General features: G+C 52.2%; 1 protein-coding gene across 1 annotated transcript in view; it reads left to right on the top strand.

Annotated features, from left to right (window-relative positions):
- LOC121093814 (cadherin-23-like) overlaps positions 1–25,750 on the top strand; it is a 67,483-nt gene extending 41,733 nt beyond the window's left edge. Inside the window, exons 9-23 of the mRNA XM_040606687.1 lie at positions 9,929–9,993; positions 10,718–10,955; positions 11,625–11,730; positions 12,117–12,244; positions 15,505–15,577; positions 15,857–15,973; positions 16,549–16,661; positions 18,736–18,843; positions 20,064–20,253; positions 21,166–21,311; positions 21,634–21,853; positions 22,817–22,969; positions 24,000–24,113; positions 25,335–25,483; positions 25,676–25,750. Coding sequence (XP_040462621.1) covers positions 9,929–9,993; positions 10,718–10,955; positions 11,625–11,730; positions 12,117–12,244; positions 15,505–15,577; positions 15,857–15,973; positions 16,549–16,661; positions 18,736–18,843; positions 20,064–20,253; positions 21,166–21,311; positions 21,634–21,853; positions 22,817–22,969; positions 24,000–24,113; positions 25,335–25,483; positions 25,676–25,750 — 1,995 coding nt within the window. The remainder of the gene's footprint in view (positions 1–9,928; positions 9,994–10,717; positions 10,956–11,624; positions 11,731–12,116; positions 12,245–15,504; positions 15,578–15,856; positions 15,974–16,548; positions 16,662–18,735; positions 18,844–20,063; positions 20,254–21,165; positions 21,312–21,633; positions 21,854–22,816; positions 22,970–23,999; positions 24,114–25,334; positions 25,484–25,675) is intronic.
- Positions 25,751–25,764: the final 14 nt, after the last annotated feature.

The raw sequence follows: 25,764 nt of genomic DNA on the forward strand, positions 1-25,764 counted from the left end.
CAGTCTGCAGGGAGTGCATTATCCAGCTGCCCACCTTCAACCCCCACACAAGCAGCTCCCAGCAGGGCCTTTAAGCCCTGTGGTTACCGATGCTCTCCTACCAGCTCTTTTTTATGCAGGCCAGGTCAGACGAGGCAGCCACCCATTCAGGCACCTCTCTCTGGCGTGGATCAGATGAGCTACGCTTTGAAAACGGTGTCAACGCCTCCCTGGGATGGTTGCATAGCGATCTGCCCCAAATCCTTGCTGAGTTAGTGACTGCCTTCTCCCTGGGACCTTATCCTCCCACATCCTTGCGAGGTTATGCTCTTTGCCTTGCCTTGGTGTCCTGCTTACCTAGAAGTACGTCTGGTCTGGGATGGTGCTGGGTTTCTCCCCGTGACAACCACCCTTGGAAAGTCTGAAGGGGATGCTGAGACTTTTCAGAGCTTTGAAATGTCCCTCTAACTTCCACAACATTTTTGGACGAGCCTGCTGGTGTGCTTTCCCAAGTTATCTTTTGCAGACCCTCAGGAATAGTCTGAGAATCTCCAGCAGTCCGCACACCTCAGACTATAAACTGCAGTGCCATCAGGCATCGATTTCAGTGTGGGAATGTTTTTCTGTAGCTTGTGGTATGCAGCAAGGTGGGTAAAATAAGCACCGTGTTCCCTAGGGTCTCAATAACCTGAATTTGTAAAACAGTCTTGTGCTTTAAAAAAACACCACTTCCCTTTTTGGTTTTTTTTTTCTGAGTTTCAGATTGTTTTACGAAGTAGGGTGGGAAGAGAAGGTCCCTGTCTTTTTTGCAAATGCATTAGCCTGTGTATTCTTACATATGTGTGTGTATGTATTGTTCTATATAGAGAGAGTCTGGTTCGCATTCCTGAACAGTCCCTTTTTGCTACCCTCCACGGGTTGTCCCCTCCCTGATCATCATCCCTGACACATCCATTCACCTGGATTCTCATCTTCCCCCTCCCTGCCACTGCACTTCCTTGGGAGAAGCCTTGTTAGTAAGAGCCTAATGAAGTAAATGCGCTAATTAACCTTCTATTGCTCTCCTCATTAATGCAGCCTTTAATTTGGTTGGCAAAGTTTCTCTCCTTTACCACCCAGCTGTCAGTTTTCTTCTGCTTCTTCGATCTCTCTTTGGCCTCACATCGGGGATGGGAAAATCGATCCTGGCCTGATTTTCTTTCCCCTTCTTTCCAGCCAGCTGTAAATGCCAGTCAACGAGAAAGTAATAATGTAGTTTTCTCACCCTGGGAAGGAGAGTTGCAGACATCAATAAGCACCTATTTAAAATGCAAATCGCTTTCTCAATCAGCCATCACCCTGCCAATGGCATGAGTTTGAGGGGGGGGAACAGGGATGCCATGGTCCTTGGGCTCATGCATCCTGGCCTGGAGCTTTGTAGCAGTCCCAGGGCAGCTTTGGGGTGCCTGGGAGGGTTGCATCCCTCTGGGTTTGTCCTACTCCACGTGCATGTGGGATGGGGCTTTGCAAACCTGGGGAGGTTCCTCCAGTTGCCTGTGCAGCCTTCAGGTCTCACCCCAGCCTGCATCCCTCCATCCCTGGCCAAAGGCACCCACTTTCCCCTAATGTCCGTGTAGTTCCCACTGCCTTGTTTCTTGATGATGTCCAAAGCTTTTAATTCCCTTTCTTTTTCTTGGAGAAAAAGTGAATACAGGACGCAGAAACAGTCTGAGTTAAACAGCGGTGGTTGCAGAGGTTGAGTGGAGAGGCTAGCTGTAGCTCTGAGCTGCTGGTGCTGGTGACTGTGTGGACCAGCCCTGAGGGAAAAGCCTATATTGCTCCCGATTTTGGGAGGGTTGCATGGAGTAAGGAACATAGCCTGTCAGAGCAGGGAGTGAGGTGGGGAAATGCCTTATGAATCAATTGATAGATTAAAGGGCTTCCAGCGATGAGCATACTTTCAGCTTCTGTGGGGAATCAGAGATAAACTATCCCGTGCCCCATCCGTGGTGCCTGGGGTGCTCTCCCAGCATTAGGACCAGAGAGTGGTGCAGTCCATCATCTCATGGGGCATTGGTGGTCAGCAGGACAGCATTCCCTGCTGCTGCTGTGAGGATAGCGCAGGGCTTCTCAACCTTTTGCAGTTGACTGACCCTCTAAATTTTTCTCGGGGGGGGTGGGGGGGGTGGGTGAGTTTGTGTTCTGCTCTACAGGGAGTCACCCCCTGCACCTATGTTAGAAGTAGCTTGCACCTCCCCTGCCTTCCCTCATGGGTTTGGGGAGTGAAGGATGGTCAAACACCAGGATTTCCAGGTCAGCCTCCATCCTTTCTTTCTGCCTGAAGTGAACAGAAAATGTATCAGAGAGCCCTTGATGGGGAGGGTGAACGCAAGGGAGGTGGTAATGGGGAACTGCCAGCCAAACATCCAGGGCGAGCTGGATGTTGCAGAGGATGGGCTCAGGCATGGGAAGAGGACGTTTAGGAAAGCAGGGGCGAGTTCACAGGTCACTGATGGAAATAGGAAAACATTTCTGATGTCCTCCAAGCTGGGCTTTGTCCCTCCTTCCAGTCCTTCTCCCCTCCCTGGCCCACACAGCTAAGCCTCCCTGTTAGCATCTTAATTGATCTTGTTGTTCTCAATCCCCCCCACCCCCCCATCTCCTTTAGCATCTTAATTGATCTTGTTATTCTCAGCCCCCCCACCCCACCCCCCAAAGTGCTTCGACTCCAGCTGTGCTTAAACAGAACAAAATCTCTTCCAATTTCCCCACTGCTTAAAAGAAAATTGAATCCTTTATCTGCAAGAGGAGAGGAAAACTGCAAATACATGAAACAGTAAATAGTTAAATAATCAAAGTGGATGATTCCAAATTGCCTGGAAAGTTAAACATGAATGGCTTGTCGTCTTCCTGCTCGCTTCTTGTTTTATTAAAAACATAAAAATATGCTTGCGCTCCTTGTTCCCGTTAAATATTCTTATCAACCCAGCTCTGTAAATAAAGGGAAGGGGAGGAGGGGGTTACCAGGTAGCGGTGTGATTGACAGATCTGAAGTCCTCATCTTTCTGTCAGGGCCCAGTGCTCTTTGGCTGTGTTTATCTCTTTAATCTAAATATCAATCCGTAAAACCGAAATAGGGTGGAATAGGAGTCATGACAGCCTGAGCGCTGAGGAGAGACACTTACTGCAGCTTTTGCAGCCGCTCCCTGTCCTGATGGAGCTGTCAGGATAAATGCACAGCTAAAGCGTAGGGGTAGGAGAAACAAAACAAAATCACAGCCCCCCAACCCCCCAAAAAAACAAGTCCAGACTGTGGGATGAGAAAGAAAAACATGGAGCAAATCCAGACTTGCTGCTGTCTAAATTGCATCCAGCAGAACACAAGCCAGGCAGCAGGATTTCCCCCACCCTACCCAGTGTTCCCAGTAGGAGACAGGGTTGGGTGGTTTTCCCTTGCTGTGGGCTTTGGCTGGTGATTTGAAAGGTGGCTGGGAGATGAAGGGAGAATATTTTCCCGAGGCGATGCTTGCTGCCATGTGAACACCCCAGTTTCACATGTCCTTATCAGCAGTCCCTTCAGGGCCATCGGCACCTTCACCTCGGTATGTCCTCTCTCAAACTCGGCACCTCTGAGCAAGGGCAACTGCTGTGCTTTCCCACCTGCAAAGCTCCAACAGAGCTTTTCTCCTGGGATTTTGTTTTCTAAGCTGACTCCGGCCCTGCCACTAGCACCCACGTCTCTCCCAAACCAGCTAGGGCTCTGTTTCCTCGAGCAAAGAGCTCCCTTGCGAACTGGCACCCAGCGGGTGCTGTTAGCCAAAGCAATGCTGTGACAGAGGCAATGTCACCCTGTGGACAGATGACCTTGTGCAGTTCCTTGTGCTGCTGATGAGCTGCTGCTGGGGTGTTAAGGGGAGGATAATTTATCCAAACCAGTCGTTTGGGAGCCATGAGATGTGTAAATCAGCCTCCTGAGATCCATCGCACCACCCAGAGGCTGCTTCTGCCTTGGGCCATAAGCTTTGCTCGATCTTCTCCTTTGCTATTTCTAGTCACAGGAGTAAAGCTAAGGCTCTCTGTCCCCTAAAACACCCCTGAGAAGTGCCTGCTTGGTGTCTGACTGAGACCTGGGTGTAGTTTCCAGCTCCTGGGGAGCAGGAATGTTTTCTTCCAAGAGCTCAGCCTACGGCTTCCAGACTATGGTATTTCTTGGTCTGAACAAGGATCATCCCTGTTGCTCTCTCTGGGAATGCCTGTGCCTGGCAGGGATGTGTTTTGGGCTTGCTACCCCTTGCTGACAAACTGAAAAGCCTGCTCTCTGGCTGGGTTTGAGTCACCCTTGAAGCAACCATGGGCTGCATCCAGTTACAGGGTGAATTATCTTCACTCCTGCTGGACAAAGGTTGGGCTTTGCCATTCCGTTTCTCCAGGTTGGGATTCAACATGTCCATGTCCATCTCCAGGCAACAACCAATTCGGCTCTTCCCCACTCCTTTGCTTTTTTTTCCCTCTCTCCCTGCTGTGCCCCAGGTGATGCTCGGCACCTGGATGAATTGGAATTGCAGATGGTGGGAGGCACGACTGGCTTCCAGAAGCTCTTGCGAATACTTCAGAGATCATTGGGGATTTATATTTCTTCCACCAGACTTTGACCTTAATTTCTTCCGTTTTGCTGGGCTGTAAAATTCATTAGAGACCCAACAGCAAAGTGAGACGTCAGGCCAGGCAATTGTGTAGTTATTTAATCTATCAGATGTGCCACTTGCCATTTAGGTGGACAACAGGAGAATATGAAATCAATACGGTTCATTAGTGGAGTGCTTGCACCCAGCTCCAGCGCAGAGCTCCAGCAAAACCCACCGAGGTGGGTGTCTAAATGGTCTTGGTGTCATCTTGCACAGTGAAAACCTATGCTTGATGTGCCTGCTGCTCTCACTCAAGGGCCATCTTCTGTCAGCTCGCGTTTGAAACCCTGGTCTCCAGATATTGCAACAGCCCGGCTACAGTAAATTACTCTCTGCTAAATCAAGGCTGCCCAGGCAAGTGTTAACCTCGCTTTGCAAGGAGCTGATGTTGCAGGGAACGCTGTTATAAAACACAATCAAGGAGGCTGTTGTTTTCCCCGGTGGCTGGCAGAAGAGGTGGGGAAAAGCTCTGCAGTTCCCAGGGGGGTTGATTGGCTATTTTTCCCCCCCTCAAGGCAGGTTCAGTGCAGCCCTCTGGGGTCACTAGTGGTGACTGAGCTTCCAGCTCAACCATGGTCTGGAGCTGCTAGGGATGTGGCAGAAATGGTACCCCAGCATTGCTCTGGTTCCCCACTCCTGTCTCCCTCCTACTCCTGTCTCCCTCCTTCCAGGCTAATCATGCCACTGGGCTCTGGCACGATGACACTGGCCTGCCACCGGCTCTGCTCATGCCTGATTGCCACCTCCCACCAGGCAGCTGCTCTTTAAATGCCTGGGAAAGAGCATGATCAGGGCGGGTGATGCCAGTCAGAGCTGTTTTCCATGTAATGACTTCGAGTAGGTTTTCCGTTGGTTTTCTCAATCTGGTTTTGCAGCCTGGCAGCTGCTTCTTGTGGAAGCTCTTGGCCCTTCATGTTTCTCTCCCCCAAATCAAATCCCAGTCTCGGTAGATACCAGAGGTTAGCTGTTACTCCCTTGGGACCTGAAGATTGCAATAAGTGGCATTTAAGAAGGGTTGTTTGCTGTTTAACACATGCAGGTTTAGGTGGCTCCAAAAACCAGCATGATGACAGGGTATGGCTCCCCACCCTGTGTTGCTTGTACCATGGGTCTGAGCAGCACGTGGCTGCCCAATCTGCCTCAAGGAGCAACCTTATCTGCATCATTTTCCTAGAAAACTGAAAAAAAGTAGGAAGCAGATGGGAGTTCCCCTCCCATTTGCTTTATCCTGTGGCCCAAGCCCCAGGCATCTTACAGGAGTGGCAGAGCCTTGGTCTCCTTGCTGCCCACCTGGTGTGGCCACGGGAGCAGGCAGGCAGTGGCAGGATGAGAGTCACGCCCAGTCACTCTGGTACCCTGACAGCTTTTTGATGTTCTGTAATTGCTTTCTTGCTACAACTCTTTTAAGCAGAGAGATTCTGGCCAAAGCAATTTGCTCCTCATCAATTTTTATTTCCTGGCTTCTACATGCAAGGTAGGGAAGAGAAAAACAAAGAGGGCAAATGAGAACAAACCCAGCTGGGACCCACTCCGGCAGCCCCGTGTGGAGGGGTTTGACTCCCTTGGTGCCGGCAGAGGCCCTCTTCAGGCAGGCAGGACATGGCAGACCGTCTCATCCAGACAGCAACAAGTTGTCCTTCCATCACGCTTTGCTCACCCCTGCAACCAACCTCCAGCTGCTCATCCTTGTCTGACTGCTCTGGGGGGGAGGACTGCCGTTCCCAGGGGCTCCGCGGGGGATCCGCGCTGCCCTGAAAGGCTCTTCTTGGCTCTCTAAGCCCTTCCCCGCTCCTCCTGCCGTGCTCCCTTGAAGCTGCTGTGAGTAGAGTTAATCTCGGGCAGTTTAAGGAGTCATTGAGTGGGGCTTGGCGGATGATGAATGTCGAAACCATTACCGGCAAAGCTCCGTGGAGCTGTTTAAAACTGAATTCTCCCATGTAAATTTCTGCTCCATCAATCCTGATGACATGTCAAACATTGCTATTGTTTCCCGAACAAATTGGACGACATGCCCTTTCCTGCAGATTTGCCCACGAGAGCAGAACCACTTGCTGGCTCCTTGCTTTTGTCTCTGGCTCTGCTGGCCTGTGAGCTGCTGGGGAAGGATGGACATGATGGCCCTTGGTGGGAACAAAAGGGAGACATCCAAAATATTTGTGCGTGGGGGAGGGAGATCGATGGAGATCTGGGCTGTGGGTATTTTCGTGTGCCTGTGATTCACGTGCTGGGTACGCACGCTGTGCTGCAGCTCAGTAAATTAATCCTTTGTGTTATCCAGGCTTCCTTTTCTTGCCGCTCTCCCAGAGTTTAGCTGCGCAAATGTAGTTTCTTTAGAAATGGTCTGTGCTGGTGACAGCTCATAAGAGTACAGATGTGGACCTGTGTTTTCATCCTGCCCTTTTGCAGGCTCCAATGGGCAAATCCTACTTTAATATTCTGGGCAGGAGAGGAGCAGCCGTAAAAGCCATTTGATTGCTTCTCCAGGTGGAACCCTGGGAAACTTCCAGCCAGATGCCTTTCATCCCCGGGCTGTGGGGATGGATGCATGCGTGCCGGGGGGGGGGACCAGTCGGCAAGGGGGGCAAGCTGCAGGAAAACAGCTGGTACTCAGGGATTGCGAAAGGCCCCAGAAAGCCACCGGCTTGGTGGGATTTGGAATATTCTGCATGCGGGTCTCCTGTGCTCCCTGGGAGCCCTTGGGATTGCTTTGCAAAGTGGGTGTGTGTTGTCTCCCCAGGGGTTCAAGCATCTGAGCATCTTTTTTACCCTTAGAGGGAAGAAGTTTGGTAATGCGGAAACAAGCATAGATCCAAAATTAAATATGCTGAGCGTGCATGGTTTTGCTTTTTGCATATTCCCTGTCACGCTCAAGTAACCTGCTCCATTGCCCTGCATTATGTCCATGATGTTCAGTTGCCAGAAAAGCCATCAAGCAGGCATCACCTCCCACCTCTCCTGGTGTAAATCGGGGTAATTAATTAGCCCGACTGGTGAGGTGGTGTACAGGGCACAGTTAGGCTGCCTGGCCTCCTGGCTCCTCATGGGTGGGATGCTTTGCCTTGCTGGTGCTTTTGGCTGGTCCAGCATTGCTGCAGCTCAGAGTCGAGCCCACCCTCTTGGCTCATCTCCCCAGGGTCCCGCTGCCTCCCATGCTGAGCAGCTCTGTGCTAACCTTCTTTTAACCTTCCTCTTCCCTATATTTTTTTCCCTGGCAGAAGAAAATTACACTTTCCCAGTGTTGTCTGTCACCACAATAAACACTTACAAGTGCAATTGTATGGGGCCAAATGAAGGGAATTAGTTTTGCCTGTGCTTTGTCGCACTGTCATGGCCCCCTGTAAATCATTATCTTATCACCAGCTGATCCAGGTGCTTGGAAAATGCCTTTCTGGGCTCTGCTCTCGCACCAGCCACTTAGGGATTAATGGGACCTAAGGGTTCACAGAGGTTGTGGGCACAGAAGTAACACTGGGAGAAATCCTGGCTGGGAGGTCAAGGGCTGGCTCGTATCAGGCAATGCTGAGGATGCTCAAAGCACTAAAGGATTTTTGAGAGGGGAGACCCAGGGCCCTTGTTGGCCAACCCCAGTCATGCTTTGGGAGTTTGCCACCACGATTCACACCCACCTGGGCTGGTGGCAAGTGTTAGGAAGGGGGATTAATACCAGTATTAATTGGCTGAGGAAAGCTGGGGTGGGCAGATAGTAGATTAACCCCCCTTCCATTCAGGAAAGCACCTAGGCTCTGTCTGGGATGGAGCACCTTCATAGGTGTTCTCTGTAGAGGGTGATGTACCCCAGAGGGGGCTTGCCCTCCAGGAGCAGGTGCATCTCTTGGGGCAGGTTTCGGCAGGTTTGTTCCATTTTACTGAATGCAGCTGCTATGCATGCAAAAAGTTAATTGCACCTTAGCAGTGGAGAGGAAAACCAGCAAAATCAGTGGATCTGAAAGGTTGGCTCCACCAGCACACCCTTCAGCTGGTGTAAAGCAGCAGGAATTTACCACTCAGGCTGGGGGAGCGTTTGGGGAGAAAAAAAATGAATTAATCCTGGCTAGTTTTAATGCCTTTTTCCTCTCTGCCACCCCATGGTGTGGCAGGTAAGCGGCACACGGGGTAAAGCAGTTTGATGTACTCAAGCTCCTACTCTGCTGTCAAGGGTAATCAAGGCCATCGGTAAATCAGGAAGGTTTCAGGAACGGGTTGTGTTCCATGCCAGTCCTAAAATACAGCCTTTCGCTGGTATTTGGACATAAAATGTGTCTCTGACCCTGCTTTTTCACAGACCTGTTGGTGTCTAAGTAATCCAGACAGGACTCAATTTAGAAAATATACTGGGGGAGAAAAAGTATATTTTGGGGCTTGTATTCCACTTTTCTCACCTAAAAATGAAATTTTCTGCTCCTTTTTTCCTGCCGCCGCTCATGCATATTTTATATATTCATTAGAGAAAAGACTTTAAAACATACATAAATCTTGCCTTGCTCATCCAGAGCTGACACACCAAGTTTCGCACACCGTCCCCAGAAGGTGCTGGTTGCCTAGCCGTGACCAGCCTGCTCCAGCTTCAGCAGCTGGCGGCAGGGTATGTGCATCCAGTCCTGCCACTGGCAGCAGCTCGGCTGAGAGCCGGTGCTGCACGCCCACGCCGCAGCATCCCGAGAGGCATCGGTCCGTCAGTGGGGTTGCAGCAGGCTGAACCCCCAGAAGGGTTGTCCAGCAGGAGCTGCTCGTGGAAAGCAAGGTCTAAATCTCTTTCCTTGCTTTTCCTGGTCTGTATTTTAATTTGGAGGTGGGGGGGAATTTTGAAGCAGGATAGGCTGTTATTTCTCTCCCCGCAGACCCCGGTATGCTGCCAGCCCTGAATGCACGTGGAATGGTAAGAGCTGTGGATGTGGTGTGCTGACTCTTTTGGCTTCACGGGGCCAGGATGGGCAGCCTGCAAGAATTGTCCATGGAAATCTTTATTTCACATGCGCTTCCCAGGTTAGCTTAGTATGTCAGGGAAAGTAAGTAAGCATAAAATTTTCCTCTGCCAAAGGTTTTGGGATTGATACTGAGAGATGTCGATGGAAGGCTGTTATCTAGAGCAGGCTGCAAGTCAGGGACGTGCAGGATAACCCAGGGGGGCGCAGACAGCCCCAGCCCTGCATCTCTCAGGTGATAAACAGCAGCACACAAGGTCTGCACTGGGCAGAAGCAGGTAAAGAGGATGTAGTGGATTCACTGGTGTGTATAATGCGACATTCCCATAAATACCTTCATTTATAATTAACTTATTTTTTCAGGCAACTGACAACGATGTGGGCACATACGGGAAAGTCAGTTATTTTTTCAGCGATGACCCTGACCGGTGAGTGTGACTGAACCACTGGCATGACTTTGATTCTTCAAAAGACTCTTCTAACCTTGCTCAGAAGTCACGTGGCAATTAAGAGTATTTGTTATGTCCTACCTGTGAGAGAACCTCTGGAAACCCCACTATGCTGTCTCCCAAAGGGTTGAGTTAACTTGAGCATATGCCTGGTGCTCGGCACATTTAATTGCTTTACTAAATCAGGACCTACAGGCACCAGCATTGCTTGGGACCAATAAACGCATTTTCCAGCAAGTTGTTGGCCCTGGAGCATCGCGTGCAACCCACTCATGGTGAGCAGCTGGGGGAGGCGTGTGGGCTGCCTAGCAGAAGGATCTGGGGGCCCCTGAATCCGCTTTCTCTGCCTGTAGACCAGGGGTCCTCAAGCTACGGCCCACAGGCTGGATATGGCCCCCAGGGTCCTCAATCCGGCCCCCGGTATTTACAGACCCCCCCGCCGGGGGTTGGGGGGGGAAACCAAGCAGCCGCAGATGGCCCCCTGGTTAAAAAGTTTGAGGACCCCTGGTGTAGAGCCACGCTGAGGATTTTTACCCCCTCACCTGCGCTAAGCTCTTGAATATGCTCTGGGTCCTAATATCCCTCAGAAGAAAGTCATGAACTTCACCCACTACAGTGCTGCCTGTCAGGCTGCTGGCACCCCATCGCTCCATCTCTAGGATGTGGTCACCAGGACTTTCCCCTTCCTTTCCTGTCCCCTCAGTTTCTCGATGGATAAGGACACAGGTGTAATCCTCCTGACGGCTCGGCTGGACTTTGAGACCACACAGCGCTACACCCTGACTGTCATCGCCCGGGACGGTGGCGGGGAGGAGACGACAGGGCGCGTCAGGATCAATGTCCTCGACGTCAATGACAACATCCCCACCTTCCAAAAGGAGGCATACCTGGGGGCCCTGCGGGAGAACGAGCCCTCCGTCGCCCAGGTGGTCCGGCTCCGGGTGAGGGACAGGAGCAGCTCCTCCGCTTGGGATGTGCAGCGGGGACGTGAGAGTGGGATAGGTCCCCATCCACCCCCGCGGCCATCCCTCCTGCATCCCTCCTAAAAACTGCCTGGTGCTTTACTGCAAAGTGCAACTGGGTGCAGTGCTGCAGCCATCAGCTGCCTCCCTTCTCCTCCTCTCCTGTAAGTCCCATGCCTGTACAGCATCCCCAGGACCTGGGCTTCTCCCAGGGCACAGGCACTGCCTCCACATCATCTCGCTGTGCCCTATAAAGTCAGCAGGCACGGAGGGGAAGGTTCTCTGTTGTTGGTGGAGCTGTAAGCCTCTGCTGTGGAGGGAAGGAACGAACGTACGGGAAGCTATTTTCTCCTTCAGCACAAGAACAAACTGCCATAATGCAAAAGCATGACTTTCCCTCCATGAGCCAAGCCAGATGAGTGCCATAGGGAGGGGGGAGAGGAGGACTGGCTGAGTCCTTCCTGGGAGGCGGGATAGGAGGAGAGCTGGTTTACAAAACCCCTCAGGGCCTCTGACGAGCACATCTTTCTCCATCGCTTTTCCACTTTCCTCAGGCCCAGCCTGCATCTCCTGGCCCCACGGCTCTCTCCTGCTACACACCACAGGCACAGCTCCCATGCTCATTTACTCCCTCTGCTCACATCCTAGGCATCTGATGAGGACTCCCCTCCGAACAACCAGATCACGTACAGCATCGTGCATGCATCTGCCTTCCGTGACTACTTTGACATCACGGTGTTAGAAGGGTACGGAGGTAAGTGCTGGTCCCAGGACCACAGTGCCCTTGATGAGCTGCAGCAGCAGCTTGGGCTGCACTCACACCCCTGCAAGCAGTCCTGTCAGTAGGCTTTAGGAAGCTGCTCCAGCAGCTTTCTCTGCTTGTTCCGACCTGGCCTGCAACACGGTGCTTTGCAGCCGACCCGCTGCGGAGCCATGTTGCCATGGGTTATGCCACTCCAGGTTATGCAAGTGCAAGGAGCTCAGTAATGCCCAGCACTCCCGGCTTTGGTGCATTGCCAACTCAAGCAGCTACTGTTGGCCCTGGGGAGGTGATGTGGATGGGCGACCCCCCAAGCCTGCCCACCACCCTGTTCAGTGTGTGAATGCCCCCCTTGACTGCCCCATTTTGCATACTTTCAGTGATCAGTGTGAACCATCCCCTCGACTATGAGCAGGTGGCCAACGGAGTTATTTACCTGACTGTGATGGCCAAGGATGCTGGCAACCCACCGCTCAACAGCACCGTCCCCGTCACCATCGAGGTGTTTGTAAGTATAGCAGCTGATGGTCCTGTTGTGTTTTCCCTGCAATTGCTCCATCGCAGTGTCATTAATACATTAATAACCCAGCGAGCCTGTCTCGCCCTGTGGATGTGTATGTGTGGATTGCAATTATTGTTTCATATATGTATATATGCATCATATATGTCTCACGTACATGTGTGTCATACATATTGGTTAAAGAAATGCTGTCCCTGACATTGGTAGTGTCTGAGTGACAGAGGGTGAGTGAGAGTGTCTCTGAGGGGGGGTCACCATGGAAAAGCGCAGATGGGCTGTCCTGACCTCATGCACCTCTCGTCAGCCGTGCAAAATGTGCAGGGAAGCCACTGGAAGTAATATGGTAGGAGCCACAGCTAACTGCAAGGCAAGGAGCAGAGCTTGGGATGGGGTGGAGATCTACCCTCTGCCCTTGTTTTTGACTGGGGAGGTTCCTTGAGCACCCAGTAAACCTTTCTCACCCAGCAGGGAACTCCTGACTGGGATGCTCTTCCCCTCCACCCCCGTAGCCAGAGGTGCTCACTGCACCTCTAATGCAGAGGGGAGAGCTTTGGCTGCACGTTAGCACTTGTGGAGTTGGAAATTATCAATCCCTGAATCAATCACGAGCAGTTGATTGTGTATCTGCCCAATGCTGGCTATCCCGGCCAGGCTGCAGGCTTTGCCATGCATCTCATGTGCTGCCATAGGTGCAAACCCCCGCGAGGAGGGGTTGCTGCCGGGAGAGAGAAAGCATCACAGTGTTCCTCGGGAAGATTAGATTGGATTGTCATTTTGAGGCACGTTGTGGTTTGAAGACACCTGGAGGGACGTATCAGCGATGGAGACAGTTTGCTTGATAACCCGTCAGTCTTGCAGTGATGGGATCTAAGCCAGGCTGGTGGCAGCGTCAGTCTGGGAAGATGAAGAAGACAAAGTCCTCGGTGCTGTAGGTTGGGAACGAAGTCCCATGAGCCTGCCTTTCCTCAGCTCCCTCACTGTGCTTGGGAGAGAGGGAATAAGGCTGTGCCGGAGGGGTTAGTGGTCGTTAAATACATCCTTCCCGTGCTGTGCTTTAGATAGCATAAACGCCTCTTTCTAAAGACCACACTTCGATGGGTCATCTCCTCCAGGTTGAGGTTCTGGGTAGCTGTCACTTTTCCTACTCTGAACCAAAGGGATTTTCTCTCAATTGGAAAAAGAAAAGACAAAAAAAGCAGAAAATAGAAAGAAAATGAGGAGGAAGTGTTTCACAATGGCACTTGAGGAACAAGAACCGTGAAAAGGCAGAATGAGAGCGAGTGCAGAGGGAGGTAATTTTTTTTCATCCTTTGGTTGTTGGTTTTTAATAAAGAAGTCAAACTTGCCTTGTAGATTTCCCATTAGGGGACAATACGCTTTTGTAGAGGGAGCCGCCGAATCAGAACTAATAGCACGCGCCACGCCAGGATCCGGGGAAATATCACTGCTAATAAGTTTCTGCCTCACTCCCTGCCGCTGACGCCCTGTTCAGGGCGGTGAGCCAGCGACTTACAGCATGCATACATCTGGAGGGAAGGGGGCTGTGTGCTTAGCGTGAGCATCTGCGATTCTCAGCAACTTTGAAGATGAGATGGTGGCTGTCTGAGGGTGAGGGAGGAAGGCTGAGGCTCAGGGGAATATGGGAAACTGGTTTTAGCTGGTTAGCAGATGCCCTCTCTCGTGGGAGCAGAGGAAGCGTGCCGGGTCCTGTCTGGCATTGCTGTGGGTGCCACAGGAGGCACACAGGAAGGTTTGCAGCAGAGACCTTTGGAGTTCACATTGCTCAAGTGGGAAATGTCCTTCTCAAGTAGAAAAGCCATGTGCCACGCTGCAGGCAGGTGCACGCCAGCTCCGACCAGATGGAGAGCTGGCCAGAAGCGAGCCCTTGCCCGCCCAGGAGCTGGCTTTCTGGGCCATGGCAGTGCAGAGCACGGCCTGATGAACTCAGGATCACTAACAAAATGGCACAGCGTCTGCTCTGGCTTGCATCCACCCAGCCTGGACCGCTGCGCAGCTCACCCAGGTCCGGCTGCACATGGAATGTGGATGCACGCTCAGGCTGTCCATTTCCTTTGCCTTTAACCTACCCAGGGCACCTGGGGTTTGCCTTGGGGTGGTGTCCCCAACCTGGCTCTGTGAGGAGGAGGCAGGATGGTGAGGACAGCACCCCAGGCAGCCGGCAGTTTCCTCATCACCCTCAGAGGAGGCACGATGAAAGCAGAGTGATGTAAAGGCTGATTAAAGACCACCTGCTTCCAGCAACGAGCACAGAGGATGGCAATTTAATTGCAGTACGATGGGCATCGTTGGCATGTGAAATTGCCTCAAATATCAAGTTCAGTGGCAGCAGGAGCAGCTGATACTGTAGGTCCATCAGCGATCTCCAGGTAGAAAACGTCTCCACAGCAGCCCGAGGGAAACAGCAAAGTCCATAACGGTGTTTTAATGTCCTGGCAGCTCCATCCTTCCCTTCGTAGGTGGTTTGGGTTTGGTTCATTTAAGGCAGATTCTTAACATTATTTAAACAGCATTTAAAGCCTCCCTGGGGGAGCTTAAACTGGTCCGAAATCTGTTTTGAGGGATGTTTCGAGCAATTGCTCCTGCTTGGTTTCACCAGGCCGGCCATAGTTGCTGGCAGAGACAGGCTTGGAGGGAGCGCATTGGTATGCAAACCGGCTTCCCCCCTGAAAATGCTGTAGCTGGTCTCTCTGCAGACATGCACAGCATTCCTCCTCTTAAACAAAGGCAGCCAAAGCTCAGCAGCTCCCCTGGCCGGTCCAGTTTGCCTGGTGGCCTCATGGCCAGGGTGACCTAGAGCACTAAGTCATTAGTGTGCTGTTCTGAGAGGGAGGAGTGAGTCTGTACACAATTCTGCTGTGCTTCATGCGTTGTCTGAGTCTTCCCAGGGCTTGTGGTAGAGGCAGGAGCCGCTCAGAGGATGCTTGGCTGCAAACGGCAGTGGTTCCTCAGGCCCAGGGTGCTGGATAATGAGTTGGTCGGTATTGTGCCCACTGTATGGCTCAGCAAAGTCATTGACAATTAACTTGACCGCAGCTGCTTTTACAATGAAACCGTGTGCTCAGACCTCCAGTACCTTACCCCCAAGCCTATCTTCCCCACGCTGATGTCTTGAGCTGGTCACATCTTGAGATGCACTCAGCCGGGGGCATCCCCATACCAGACTTCTGCAGCTACTTGACCTTTTCGCCTTTTTCCCAACCAGCCTCTTGACCTTCTTTTTGCTTCAGGATGAAAATGACAACCCCCCCACATTCAGCAAGCCCTCCTACGTTATAACTGTGATGGAGGACATTATGGCAGGTATGGAGCATGCCCCTGCTCCTTCTCCAGGCTAGCAGAAGGGCCCTTGGGGGTCTTACAGCCAAAATGGAGTGGGTGATGGTTTGTTGGGGAGGTAAAAGGCAGAGACCTGGCAGTTTCACAGCCATGAGGTCTGGAGTTTGGCCCCACTGTGCATGCAGGCAAGTGGACCCCCTGGACAGGTGACCTGCAGGGTTGGGGTGGGAGGATAGGGCAGCTGTGGAGAGCGGCTCTGGGCTGCTCATAGCCATCCCATCCCTCATTTCTGCCTCCCCAAAGGAGCCACAGTGCTGTTTCTCAATGCCACGGACATGGACCGGTCCAGGGAGTACGGGCAGGAGTCAATCATTTACTCCCTGGAGGGCTCCTCGCATTTTCGGATCAATGCACGCTCAGGTGAGCCTCTGTACATGCTCTCCCTCTTTTCCTTTCAATTCCCTCTCCTAAATTTCCCCTGGTTTTCTTCCCCATCATTGTTTCTTCTTCACCCTCATTCCTTCCTCTGCCTTTCCCAAGCAGCCTGCTTAGGAGGTGCACAGTTTAAGGGATTCACCAGATTTCAGACACCACCACTTGCTCGGTCACCATGAGAGCTTTGGCAGAGGCATCGGTGGAAGCTCGGCTCCTGGTGGGCGTGACACCTAAGAAAAGGCTTTGGCCACAAGGGCGTACCTTAGCCAAGTTGCTGCTTCCCACCTTCCCTTGCTGGCATCATTTTCAGTTCATTACGGGCAGAAACAAGCATGAGGGATCACAGGCGGTTGTTACATAGGCTCCCATGGGAAGACACAGCACACGCAGGAGCTTTCTGACAAGCTGACCATTTCAGGGTCCATCGATTTGAAACCGAATCAGAAGAAAGGGCCCCTTTGTGAAGGATTCTCTCCCTTGTTTTGAGTGTCCCTTTTTTCCACCGGTGCCCCTGTTCACCATACAACATCTCTAATGCCTCTCACCTCTTGTGGCTGCAGGAGAAATCACGACGACATCTTTACTGGACCGGGAGGCGAAATCCGAATATATCCTCATTGTCCGGGCGGTGGATGGAGGCGTGGGCCACCATCAGAAGACAGGCATTGCTATGGTGAGTCTGTGAAGGAGCAATTCCCATGTCTTCAAGCCACTGGTGCCTGCCTGGGGCTGGTGTTGGGAGGGGCTGGCCAGGCACTGGTGCCTCAGTTCCCCATGCTAGCAGTGTTTCTTTTTAGCTGTGTGAATGGGTAAAGAGCATACGGTGGCGCCCCGCCGCTGACCGCAGCCCTTGCAGGATGACTGTCTGAGCTGCGTAGACTTTGAAATCAGGCTCCCTTTCCTGGCAAGCCATTCACCCAGGAGCCACTTGACCTTCCAGAGCTTTATGTGTCCAGCTCTCCATGCAAAGGTGGTAATGGGTACCTGTTCCACCCGTGGCACGGCTCCCTTTGTTCATGCCTCTTGAGAAATGCTTAGCTGGAGAGCCTGCAGGCGCACTTGGTTGTTCCTGATGACTACTGTTCACATACTGGCTAGATCAAGGGTTTCCAAGCAGTTTGTCATGCCTGGGCTCCTCAAAAGGCTCTGGTGAAGTGCAGGCCATTGTACTGCAGACTGAAGCCTACTGCTTTGCCTTGCCCTTTGCAGACATCAAGGAGAGCCATTGTTTGCAAAGGGTTTGTAAGAAGTCTTTGGAAATATCAGGAGGTCAAAAGCCAAGGATCCATCTCTCTGCTCATGGCACCGCACCACGTTGCTTTGAACATTTCGTAATAGTTGGGTGCTCTTACCCCTGGGGTGCTTGGTTAGGCTGAGGAGAGACGTCCCACACAATAGAGCACGATGCAGGGAAATAATGTGGTTTTGCTGAGGAGATCCCTAAAATAGTTGTCACTACTGCCGAGGGCCATAAGGAGGTGTGCAATCTGGGTAGCAGACTAGAAGCCCCCTATGGAGCCTTCCAGAAGCACATGATGGCCTTGGCCGGGCAACAGCATGGCCCATTGGATGCTGGGTTCCCCTGTTGGGGCTCCAGATGAGATAATGTTCTCCTAAAAGCTTTATTGAAAGGCAAAATAAGGCTTTTGCTACACAGATTGCATTTTGAAAAAAAATATAAATGCATCATGATTCCTAAATAGTTAAAGAATCTTAAAACTCAGTGAGAAGCGGGTGGCCAATTAAGTTTGTCTGTTGTCATTAGCGAGGATATACACCCAGGACTCAAAGCTGTTCCCTGTAATCATTTTTCATCCGGGAATAGGGGTCCATTTAGGGGCTTTGCAAGATCCTCAGATGATGGACAAGTACCTAGGGTGCTCAGAGTAGAGATGGGTCACCAGCCTTCCCCAGGAACCACGGTGGTGCCTTAGCTTGTGCCCAGGGCACATCCCTGCAGACTGTGCTATCCAGTTTGCCACTTCTACCACGGGATGGCACCAGCAGCTCAGCCTGGTGCCGAGGCAGGACCCAGTACCTGGGAGCAGAAAAGATCCCAGGAGAAGCTCCACTGAGACCCCTGCGTGGGGGTGGCAGGTGCCAGGGACTTCCTCCTGTCCCTCTGCCCCCCCTTTCCTTGAAGTGCAGCTGTTCCCTCAGGCATCTTTATAGGCTCACAGGCTGGATTGACACGGGTGATCTGGGAGGTGTGAGACTCACAGACAGCAGGATGCATCCCACAGGCTCACTGCTGTCACTTAGATGCCATTTCTCAAGCTGCAAATGAAGATAGGTAACACTTCAGAGCACCTTCCTCTCCCGTGCACTCTTGTCTTTGCACCTCCCACCCCCTGTTACTGTACCCTCTCCCGATTTCTCATTTTTTCTTTTTGTTTTCTTGCTTTTTACCAGTGACTCAGTTTTTTCCTTCTTTTCCTGCCATGCTCCTCTCCCCCATCACCATGACCGATTTGCATCCCTCTCCCCACCCCAGTGAAGCAGCTGCTCAAAAATATACCTTGTGCCCCTGCAGTTGTTTTAGCTGCAAGGTAATAAGTACACGTGAGCCAAACCGAGATCAGACATGCCAAGAAGCCTTGGCTATGAAGATGCAGGAGGTTGTTTTTCTGTGGGTTTTCCCTTCAGAGAGTGCATGTGTGTTGGGTACCTGGTGCTGCTGTACCCCCAGGGACATGCTGTGCTGCCCCAGGAACCTGATGCAGTGTTGCTTGCTTGCTCTCTCACAGGTGAACATCACGCTGCTGGACATCAATGACAACTACCCCACGTGGAAGGATGAGCCATACTTCATTAACCTGGTGGAAATGACGCCCCCCAACTCGGATGTCACCACGGTACATGCGAGGGAAGGCGGCTGTTGCACTAAAAGCCTCTTCCTTTCAGTTGGCAAGGTTGTCACCTGCTTGGCTGGAGCAGGGAGTCGCCTCCAAAGTGGTGTCACCTCCTAACTGGTGTCACCTCCAGTCAAGCACCATCTTGCGAAAGTCTATTTAAAAGGTTACTCCTGAGCCCCCTCGCTGCTGCCCCTCCTGTGTGTTTCTCCTGTCTGCTGGGATTATTATCTTTTTTCTCCCCAAATTGTGTGGGTTTTGGCCAAATTCTCCTTTTCTTAGCCTCGCCTGCGACCTCCTTCAAGGACCTCTCTGAAAGACATTGATTTACAACCTTTCAAGTCCCTCTGGTGAAATAAAAGAGAGGGAGAGAGGAAGGCTTGTACTCCATCACGCTGGGAGAAAAATGACGGGCACAAAACGGAAAATAAATGAGAGAAAAGTGAAGAGAATCCACAAAATCGTATAAGGAGGAAGGCTGCGAGAGAAAAGGAGTTGGGGGGGAAGAACAGTCTGGTAGAGCCAGAGCACGGCAGTTTTCTGTCTTCTGTGTGGCACCAGCCCCGCTGCTTGGTGCCTGCTTGAAGTCGTCTTGCCTTTGACATCCCAATTAGTTGCTGGGAAAATAATTACTGTGTCAGCAATATGATGTAAATTCAGCTGCGGGACAAGCAGCGGGGGCTGGGGAAGTTATGAGTGTAATGAAGTTGGGGTTTTTTTAATGTAAAAGTCCACTGTAATTAAAAATGTCACAGGGAGAACAATAAAGCACAAAATGTCTGGCGTGGAGGAAAACTCCACCAGTGAATTATTTCCAGGATTTCCGATGTGGCAGCACAAGTTCCTCAGAAAGCCTCTTTGTCCCGTTTATTTTATTTTTCTGAAGGGTGCTTGTTTTCTAGCTGGTTTTATTTAAAAGGAAAAAAGCCCATTTGATTGCTGTGTGCTCATGTCTCTCTTGCCTTGCCATTACCTCTTGGGCTTGCAGGCCAATTTCAGTTAGATTTAACACTACAGTAGAGGTCTCGAGGGTACAAAACCCCTGCAAATACCGTGAAAATATACAGCTGTATAGAGGAAGGAGAACTTCTTGCTGCTGCTGGTACAGGGAAGCCTCTCATGAGCTCAGCCTCATTATTAGACGCTGGTGAATCACGTGGGGACTCACCATGGGAGTTAATTCCCATCGCTCTGCTTTAATTTTTGCTCTTTCTCTGTGGCAGGTGGTGGCCATTGACCCAGACCTGGGGGAGAACGGCACAGTGGTGTACAGCATCCGACCCCCCAACAAGTTCTACAGCATCAACAGCACCACCGGGAAGATCCGCACAACCGGTGTCTTGCTGGATCGCGAGAACCCCAACGCCCAGGAGGCCCAGCTCATGCGGAGGATCGTGGTGTCAGTCACCGACTGTAAGCTCTGCTTTCATCCCACTCCTCTTTTGCCACAGTGGTTTGTCTCGCTCCACCGTAGCTAGAAATCGCTGGGGCTCAGGTTGTGCAAGCATTGCCCTCCTCACCCTCCGCTTTCCCTCCCCGGTGGTTTTCACGTGTTACATGGAACTTTCGTCAGCCTGATCTTTCCTTTATGATGACGTTTCTTTTTTTCCCCTGTTTTTAGCATAAGTTGCAAAGATGTTTCTGAGGTTAAAGAATGAGAGTAGGTTAAAACCTGCTGCTAAAACAAACCAGAAACCTTCAAAATGTGAGCGCAGTCATTTTCTGTAGCAGCCCTGACAATGAGCCTGGGAGGCAGAAACTCCCTCTCTTCTGTCTGGCTCCATCAGTACCTAGGAAAGTCAATCGAGCAGGTGGGGGGAAAAGAGCTGATCAAGCAGCAAAATGTGTTTTTCTCTGGAAAGAGTATCTTAGGGAAACTTTTTAAGGAAAAAAGATAGAGATATGAAGATAATTTTCTATTATCCAGCCTGTTTCCAGCAGTCAGGAGGCACATAGAAGCTCATCTCTGCCCCTTTCTGTTTTTGCATAACCTCTGCACTGTGCTAAAGCCGTCGTCCCATCCGTCCTGCAGGAAAGACAGAGACAAGCACAGACTGGTCTCGCTCTGGTTTCGAGCTGCATGCACAGGTAGCCATCGGTCTGCCTGGCATGCCTGCTGCCAGGGAGAGTTTTCCCCTGCCAGGGAGCTGTGTCGTTAGTCTGAGGGGCTGCAGTGCAGGGGGTAACACGGACAGGTCAATGCCTCGAGGATGCAGCCCCATCCTGCCCTACTATCTGTATAGGGAATGAGGGCTCCTTTTTAGGGGAAAGGGGTGGAAACAGCTCGAGGCATTAACCTTGAGACCCCGTTCCTGGCCTCCGCAGGCGGGAGGCCACCCCTGCGAGCTACCAGCAGCGCCACGGTTTTCGTCAACCTGCTGGACCTGAATGACAACGACCCCACTTTCCAAAACCTGCCCTTCACTGCCGAGATCGCTGAGGGCCTTCCTGCAGGCTCCTCTGTCTTCCAGGTGAGCATGTCCCATTGCCACCATGCCCCGCGCTGAGAGCTGCTGCTGTTGTCGCTGCCATCGCTTCTGCAAAGCAAGCTAGCAGTACATCCTCTCCATCCTCTCCATCCTCTAGCAGTGCAACTGGGGGGATGCAGAAGGGGTTGTGGCATCCCACCCCATGTGCTTGCTCCCAGCAGGAAGGATGCTCCGAGGCCTCTTTGTTTCAGCCCAGCATCCCTGGGGACAAAGAGATGCTCAGTGTTTATGTACTGTGATTTTCGTTGTCAGGAAATGATCGGGTTCGCCCATGCTCACCCCTTCCCTCCGCTCTCCCCACCAGGTAGTAGCCATCGACCTGGACGAGGGTCCAAATGGGCAGGTGACATACCGCATGCAGGTGGGGATGCCCCGCATGGATTTCTTCATCAACAGCACCAGTGGGCTTGTCACCTCCACCACCGTGCTAGACAGGGAGAGGATCGCCGAGTACTACCTGCGGGTGGTGGCCAGCGATGCCGGTGTGCCCTCCAAGAGCTCCACCAGCACCCTGACTGTCAAAGGTGGGTACACCGAGACCCCTCCAATCCTGTCCAGCCGCAGAGCCCCCTCCAGTCCCAAAGAGATGCGTGACAATGACACCTGACCAGAGGAAATGTGGTTTATGTAGGAGACACAGCAAGGAGTCAGATGGATATATGATCTGACCTGTTAGGTGGTTTTGCATATGACAGCATGCAGGGAAGGCATCCCATCACACTGCTCTCCCCACAGGCTGCGTGTCTTGCCCGGTGTGGTGTCAGCATAGTAGAGAGATGAGGAAAATATGGTGTTTCTGGCAGCGCCCCCAGATTCTGTATGATTTTTCCTCCATTCCCTCATCCCCAGTGTTTCTTTTTCTTTTGGCTTGCCTTTTGCTTCAGCATGTGATTCGCATCAGCTGTGTGTCTGGACAGCCCGTGTAATCCTGATTTCAGAGCTGGACTGCTATTATGTGGCCTGTTTTTAATTTAATGCATTTCTATTTACTGGCTTCACATGAGCCTAGTGCTGAGGGTAAGCTTCATCTGGAAATAAACTGACCCTGGATTCTTCTCAGGACTGGGTTGGAAAAAGAAGTTTCTGGTCCTGTAACTCCAGAGCCCTTTGCCATACGCCAGGACTTAATGAACTTACATTTAAGCCCCAGATTTTCTTCTGAAGGGGGATGGAAATGAGTTTGGTGCAAACAGTAACTTTCCTTACAGTTCTGTAAGGCTTCTTTGGATGTGGGGGGGGTGATTTGTATGTGTGAATCAAACACAAAAAAGGCAATCAAACACAGCCTGCAGCCAGGGGGACCAGTCTGTTTTACAGCCAGACTGCAGGTACCCCTACCACACAAATGGCAGGGAGCAGCAGGCAGAGCATTCCCTGGGATGCTCAGAGCAGCAGGCGGGTGGTTTGGGGAGCCTGGAAGACGTCAGCCTGGCATCTGCAGGAGGGGCAGCCCTTGGGGGGGCTCTCAACTCCGCTCCCCCTTTCAGTTCTGGACGTGAACGACGAGAACCCCACATTCTTCCCAGCCATCTACAACGTGTCGCTGCCTGAAGACGTGGCCCGGGATTTCAGAGTGGTCCGGCTCAACTGCACGGATGCTGACATCGGGCTGAACGCTGAGCTTAGCTACTTCATCACAGGTATGAACCCTTTGCAAAATGCTGCGAAGGGGACCCTTGGCTGTGGAAATGAGCAGGCTGCCCCGGACCTTGGCCAGGGTGTTCTGCACATCAGCGCTGCCTTTTCCAGCCCCTCCAAACCTTGTACGGTATCGCCATCTGCTGAACAGCCCCGCTTGGCTCCCCACCATGCTGCCCGCTCTGCCCTGTTCCTGTGCCCTGCCTGGGGTAAACCTTTGGCCCCCAGCATCCCCTGCCCTCTCACACCACCGGCATGCAGCCGGGAAAGGCACGGGGATGGGCTGAACACCACGGGCTGGGGTGACATTCACATAACGGGTATTTATGGTTGGAAGCCTCTCTGGATTTTTAGGGCATCTTGCAGCCCTGCATGCAGGTGGTTTGGGGTGGGCAGGGAGCAGGCAGGCAGCGATGCCACCCAGGCAGTGCCTGGCCTGCACCGCAGCTGCAGCACCTGCAGCAGGAGGCTGGGGAACCCCCTGGCCACGCTTTGACTTGCAAACTGCACGTGTGGCATTTAGCCCTCAGGAAGAGGGCAAAACCAGAAGTGTCACCAGAGAGTCATTTTTCTCACAATAGCAGCCTCGCATTTAATCTCACAGCCCCTCCAGCCTCTCCCGCAAGAGCAAAGACATGTGTTGTCCCACAGGTACCACAGGCCACACGCGAAGTGACCTCAGTTTGCTTCTGAAGCATTCAGGAAATGATGTGGCTCTTACATGATTCAGCTTTTCCTACAACGATTGTTCCTCTCTTGGGAGGTGGACATGGCACTTGGTGTAGCAAAGCGAAGGTGCTCTGGCCACTTTTGCTGCAGAGAAGCTTTGTCTAGGACAAGACACAAGCTTATCCTACAAAGCTTGCCTTGCTCACAAGCGTGTAAACTGCAGCCCTTCAGGAGGGCAGGCTGGGCACTTGCGATTTCCACAGCTGGGCTGACGCCGTGCCCAGTGTGCAGCGTCCTGCGGAGCGTGGGCTCTGCTCCCTGCATCCGGACAACAGGTGACCTGGCCTTTGTCCTTTGCTGCAGGTGGGAACCAGGATGGCAAATTCAGCGTCGGCTTCAGGGATGGGGTGGTCAGGACAGTCGTGAGTCTGGACAGGGAGACCGTGGCATCGTACACACTGATCCTGGAGGCCATCGGTAAGGATTTCTCACCGTTCCTGTGGGACTGCTGCCATGCAGCCACATAGGGTGGCTGTGCACGTGCCGAGCTGCCTCACCAGTACGTGGGAGAGATAGCAACCTTTGAGGTGCTCTGTAAACCAGAGCCTGTGTCTGGTGTTAGCATTTCACAAACCCATGTGCATTAATGTGTCCCGTTGTCATCGTGACTTTTGCAGATAGCACATTCACCCCTCAGGCTCTCCCAGCCCCAACGTTTTTCCTTTTCCCCAGGGAAGGCAAGGCTCCCCGTTCCCAAGAGGCTCTGTACTGTCCAGGTCAGACCTCCACCCATGAATGCCAGCACCACAGCATCGTTCCCCTAATGCCATGCCAGCTCCATGGCTGCCAATTAATCCAAGGCCGCCTGGCACGGGCAGAGGGCCCACATGCCAAATGCATCTTGGCTGTCATCCCCAGAGCTTTATAATGAAGTACCTGTTTACAGAAGACTTGGATGTCCCTTTTCAAAGGAAAAAAAAGTGGCCTGGTCAGAAATCTTGGAGGCATGGCATTGCAGGTGCCACAGCGCCTGCAGCAGGGATGCTGCACTGGCTGGGCACACAGGGCCGGATCCCGGGTGGTAAAGGGTCCATTCTGCCCCTCTGATGGGTATCAGACTGCTTGTGTTTTCCCAGACACCAAATCCCACAGGCTCCAGCCGGGTGGGTTTAGTGCTCAGGCACATTAGAAAAACCAAACCCAACTTCCCCATTGCCTCATCCTTCGTGGCAAAACCAAGAGCCACACTGCCATGTCCTTCTCTACTGAACATCAGCTGGTTCTGGTGGGTGCCCTTTGGCTGTGAGCTGAGCTGGGTCTACAGAAATCTCCTCAGACCCCCCCTGCCTGTCTTCATCTCCCAAATCACTGATCCCCACCAGACCCTTCCAACATATATCACCCTCTTAGTCTATGGAGCTGCAAACCCTCTTTAATGACCAGTTACGTTTCCAGCCTCGCTGGGCAGTGGCTCCATGGCAGAGCTTGGAGGTGGTTCAGCTCTCCCATTTTCTTTCAGGATAGGCAGAAAAAAACCCTCCCATTGTTCAGTGTGAGATTTGGAAGCTGCAGAAAAGATGGAGGATTTTAGTTCAGACTTTTTGGACCTGTTATTTTCAGCAGCTGAGGGCTGAGCACCACTGTGCAAGGAGGAGATGGAGATGACTGAAGCTCCCCTCACCTTTCTCTCCTATACAGACAACGGCCCCACCGGGAACCGGCGCACCGGGACTGCCACTGTGTACGTGACTGTCCTGGATGTCAACGACAACCGACCTATCTTCCTTCAGAGTAGTTACGAAGTCAGTGTCCCCGAGGACATCCCGGCTGGCAGCAGTATAGTACAGGCACGTGGCGCTCTTCCACCGGGTTCTTGGGTGGGTGAAGGGAGTCCCCTGCTCTCCATGCTCTGGCACCATGGCACTGAGCTGCAGGAAGCCCGGGGTAGAGATTTTCTCTCCCCATCAGTGGTCTGTTCCCCCAGGCTAGGGCAAGATTTGTTCTTGCTTGTGCGCTCCTCTGCTCCTTTGGTAACCCAGGCTGTGAGCACCAGGGAGAAGACAGAAAAGCGCAAGGGAAAAATAAGAAGTTCGCCCCGCTTCTGCAGGGGGTGAGCGGAGAAAACACA

Source organism: Falco naumanni, chromosome 9 (assembly GCF_017639655.2).
Source record: "Falco naumanni isolate bFalNau1 chromosome 9, bFalNau1.pat, whole genome shotgun sequence".
Taxonomy (NCBI): Eukaryota; Metazoa; Chordata; class Aves; order Falconiformes; family Falconidae; genus Falco; species Falco naumanni.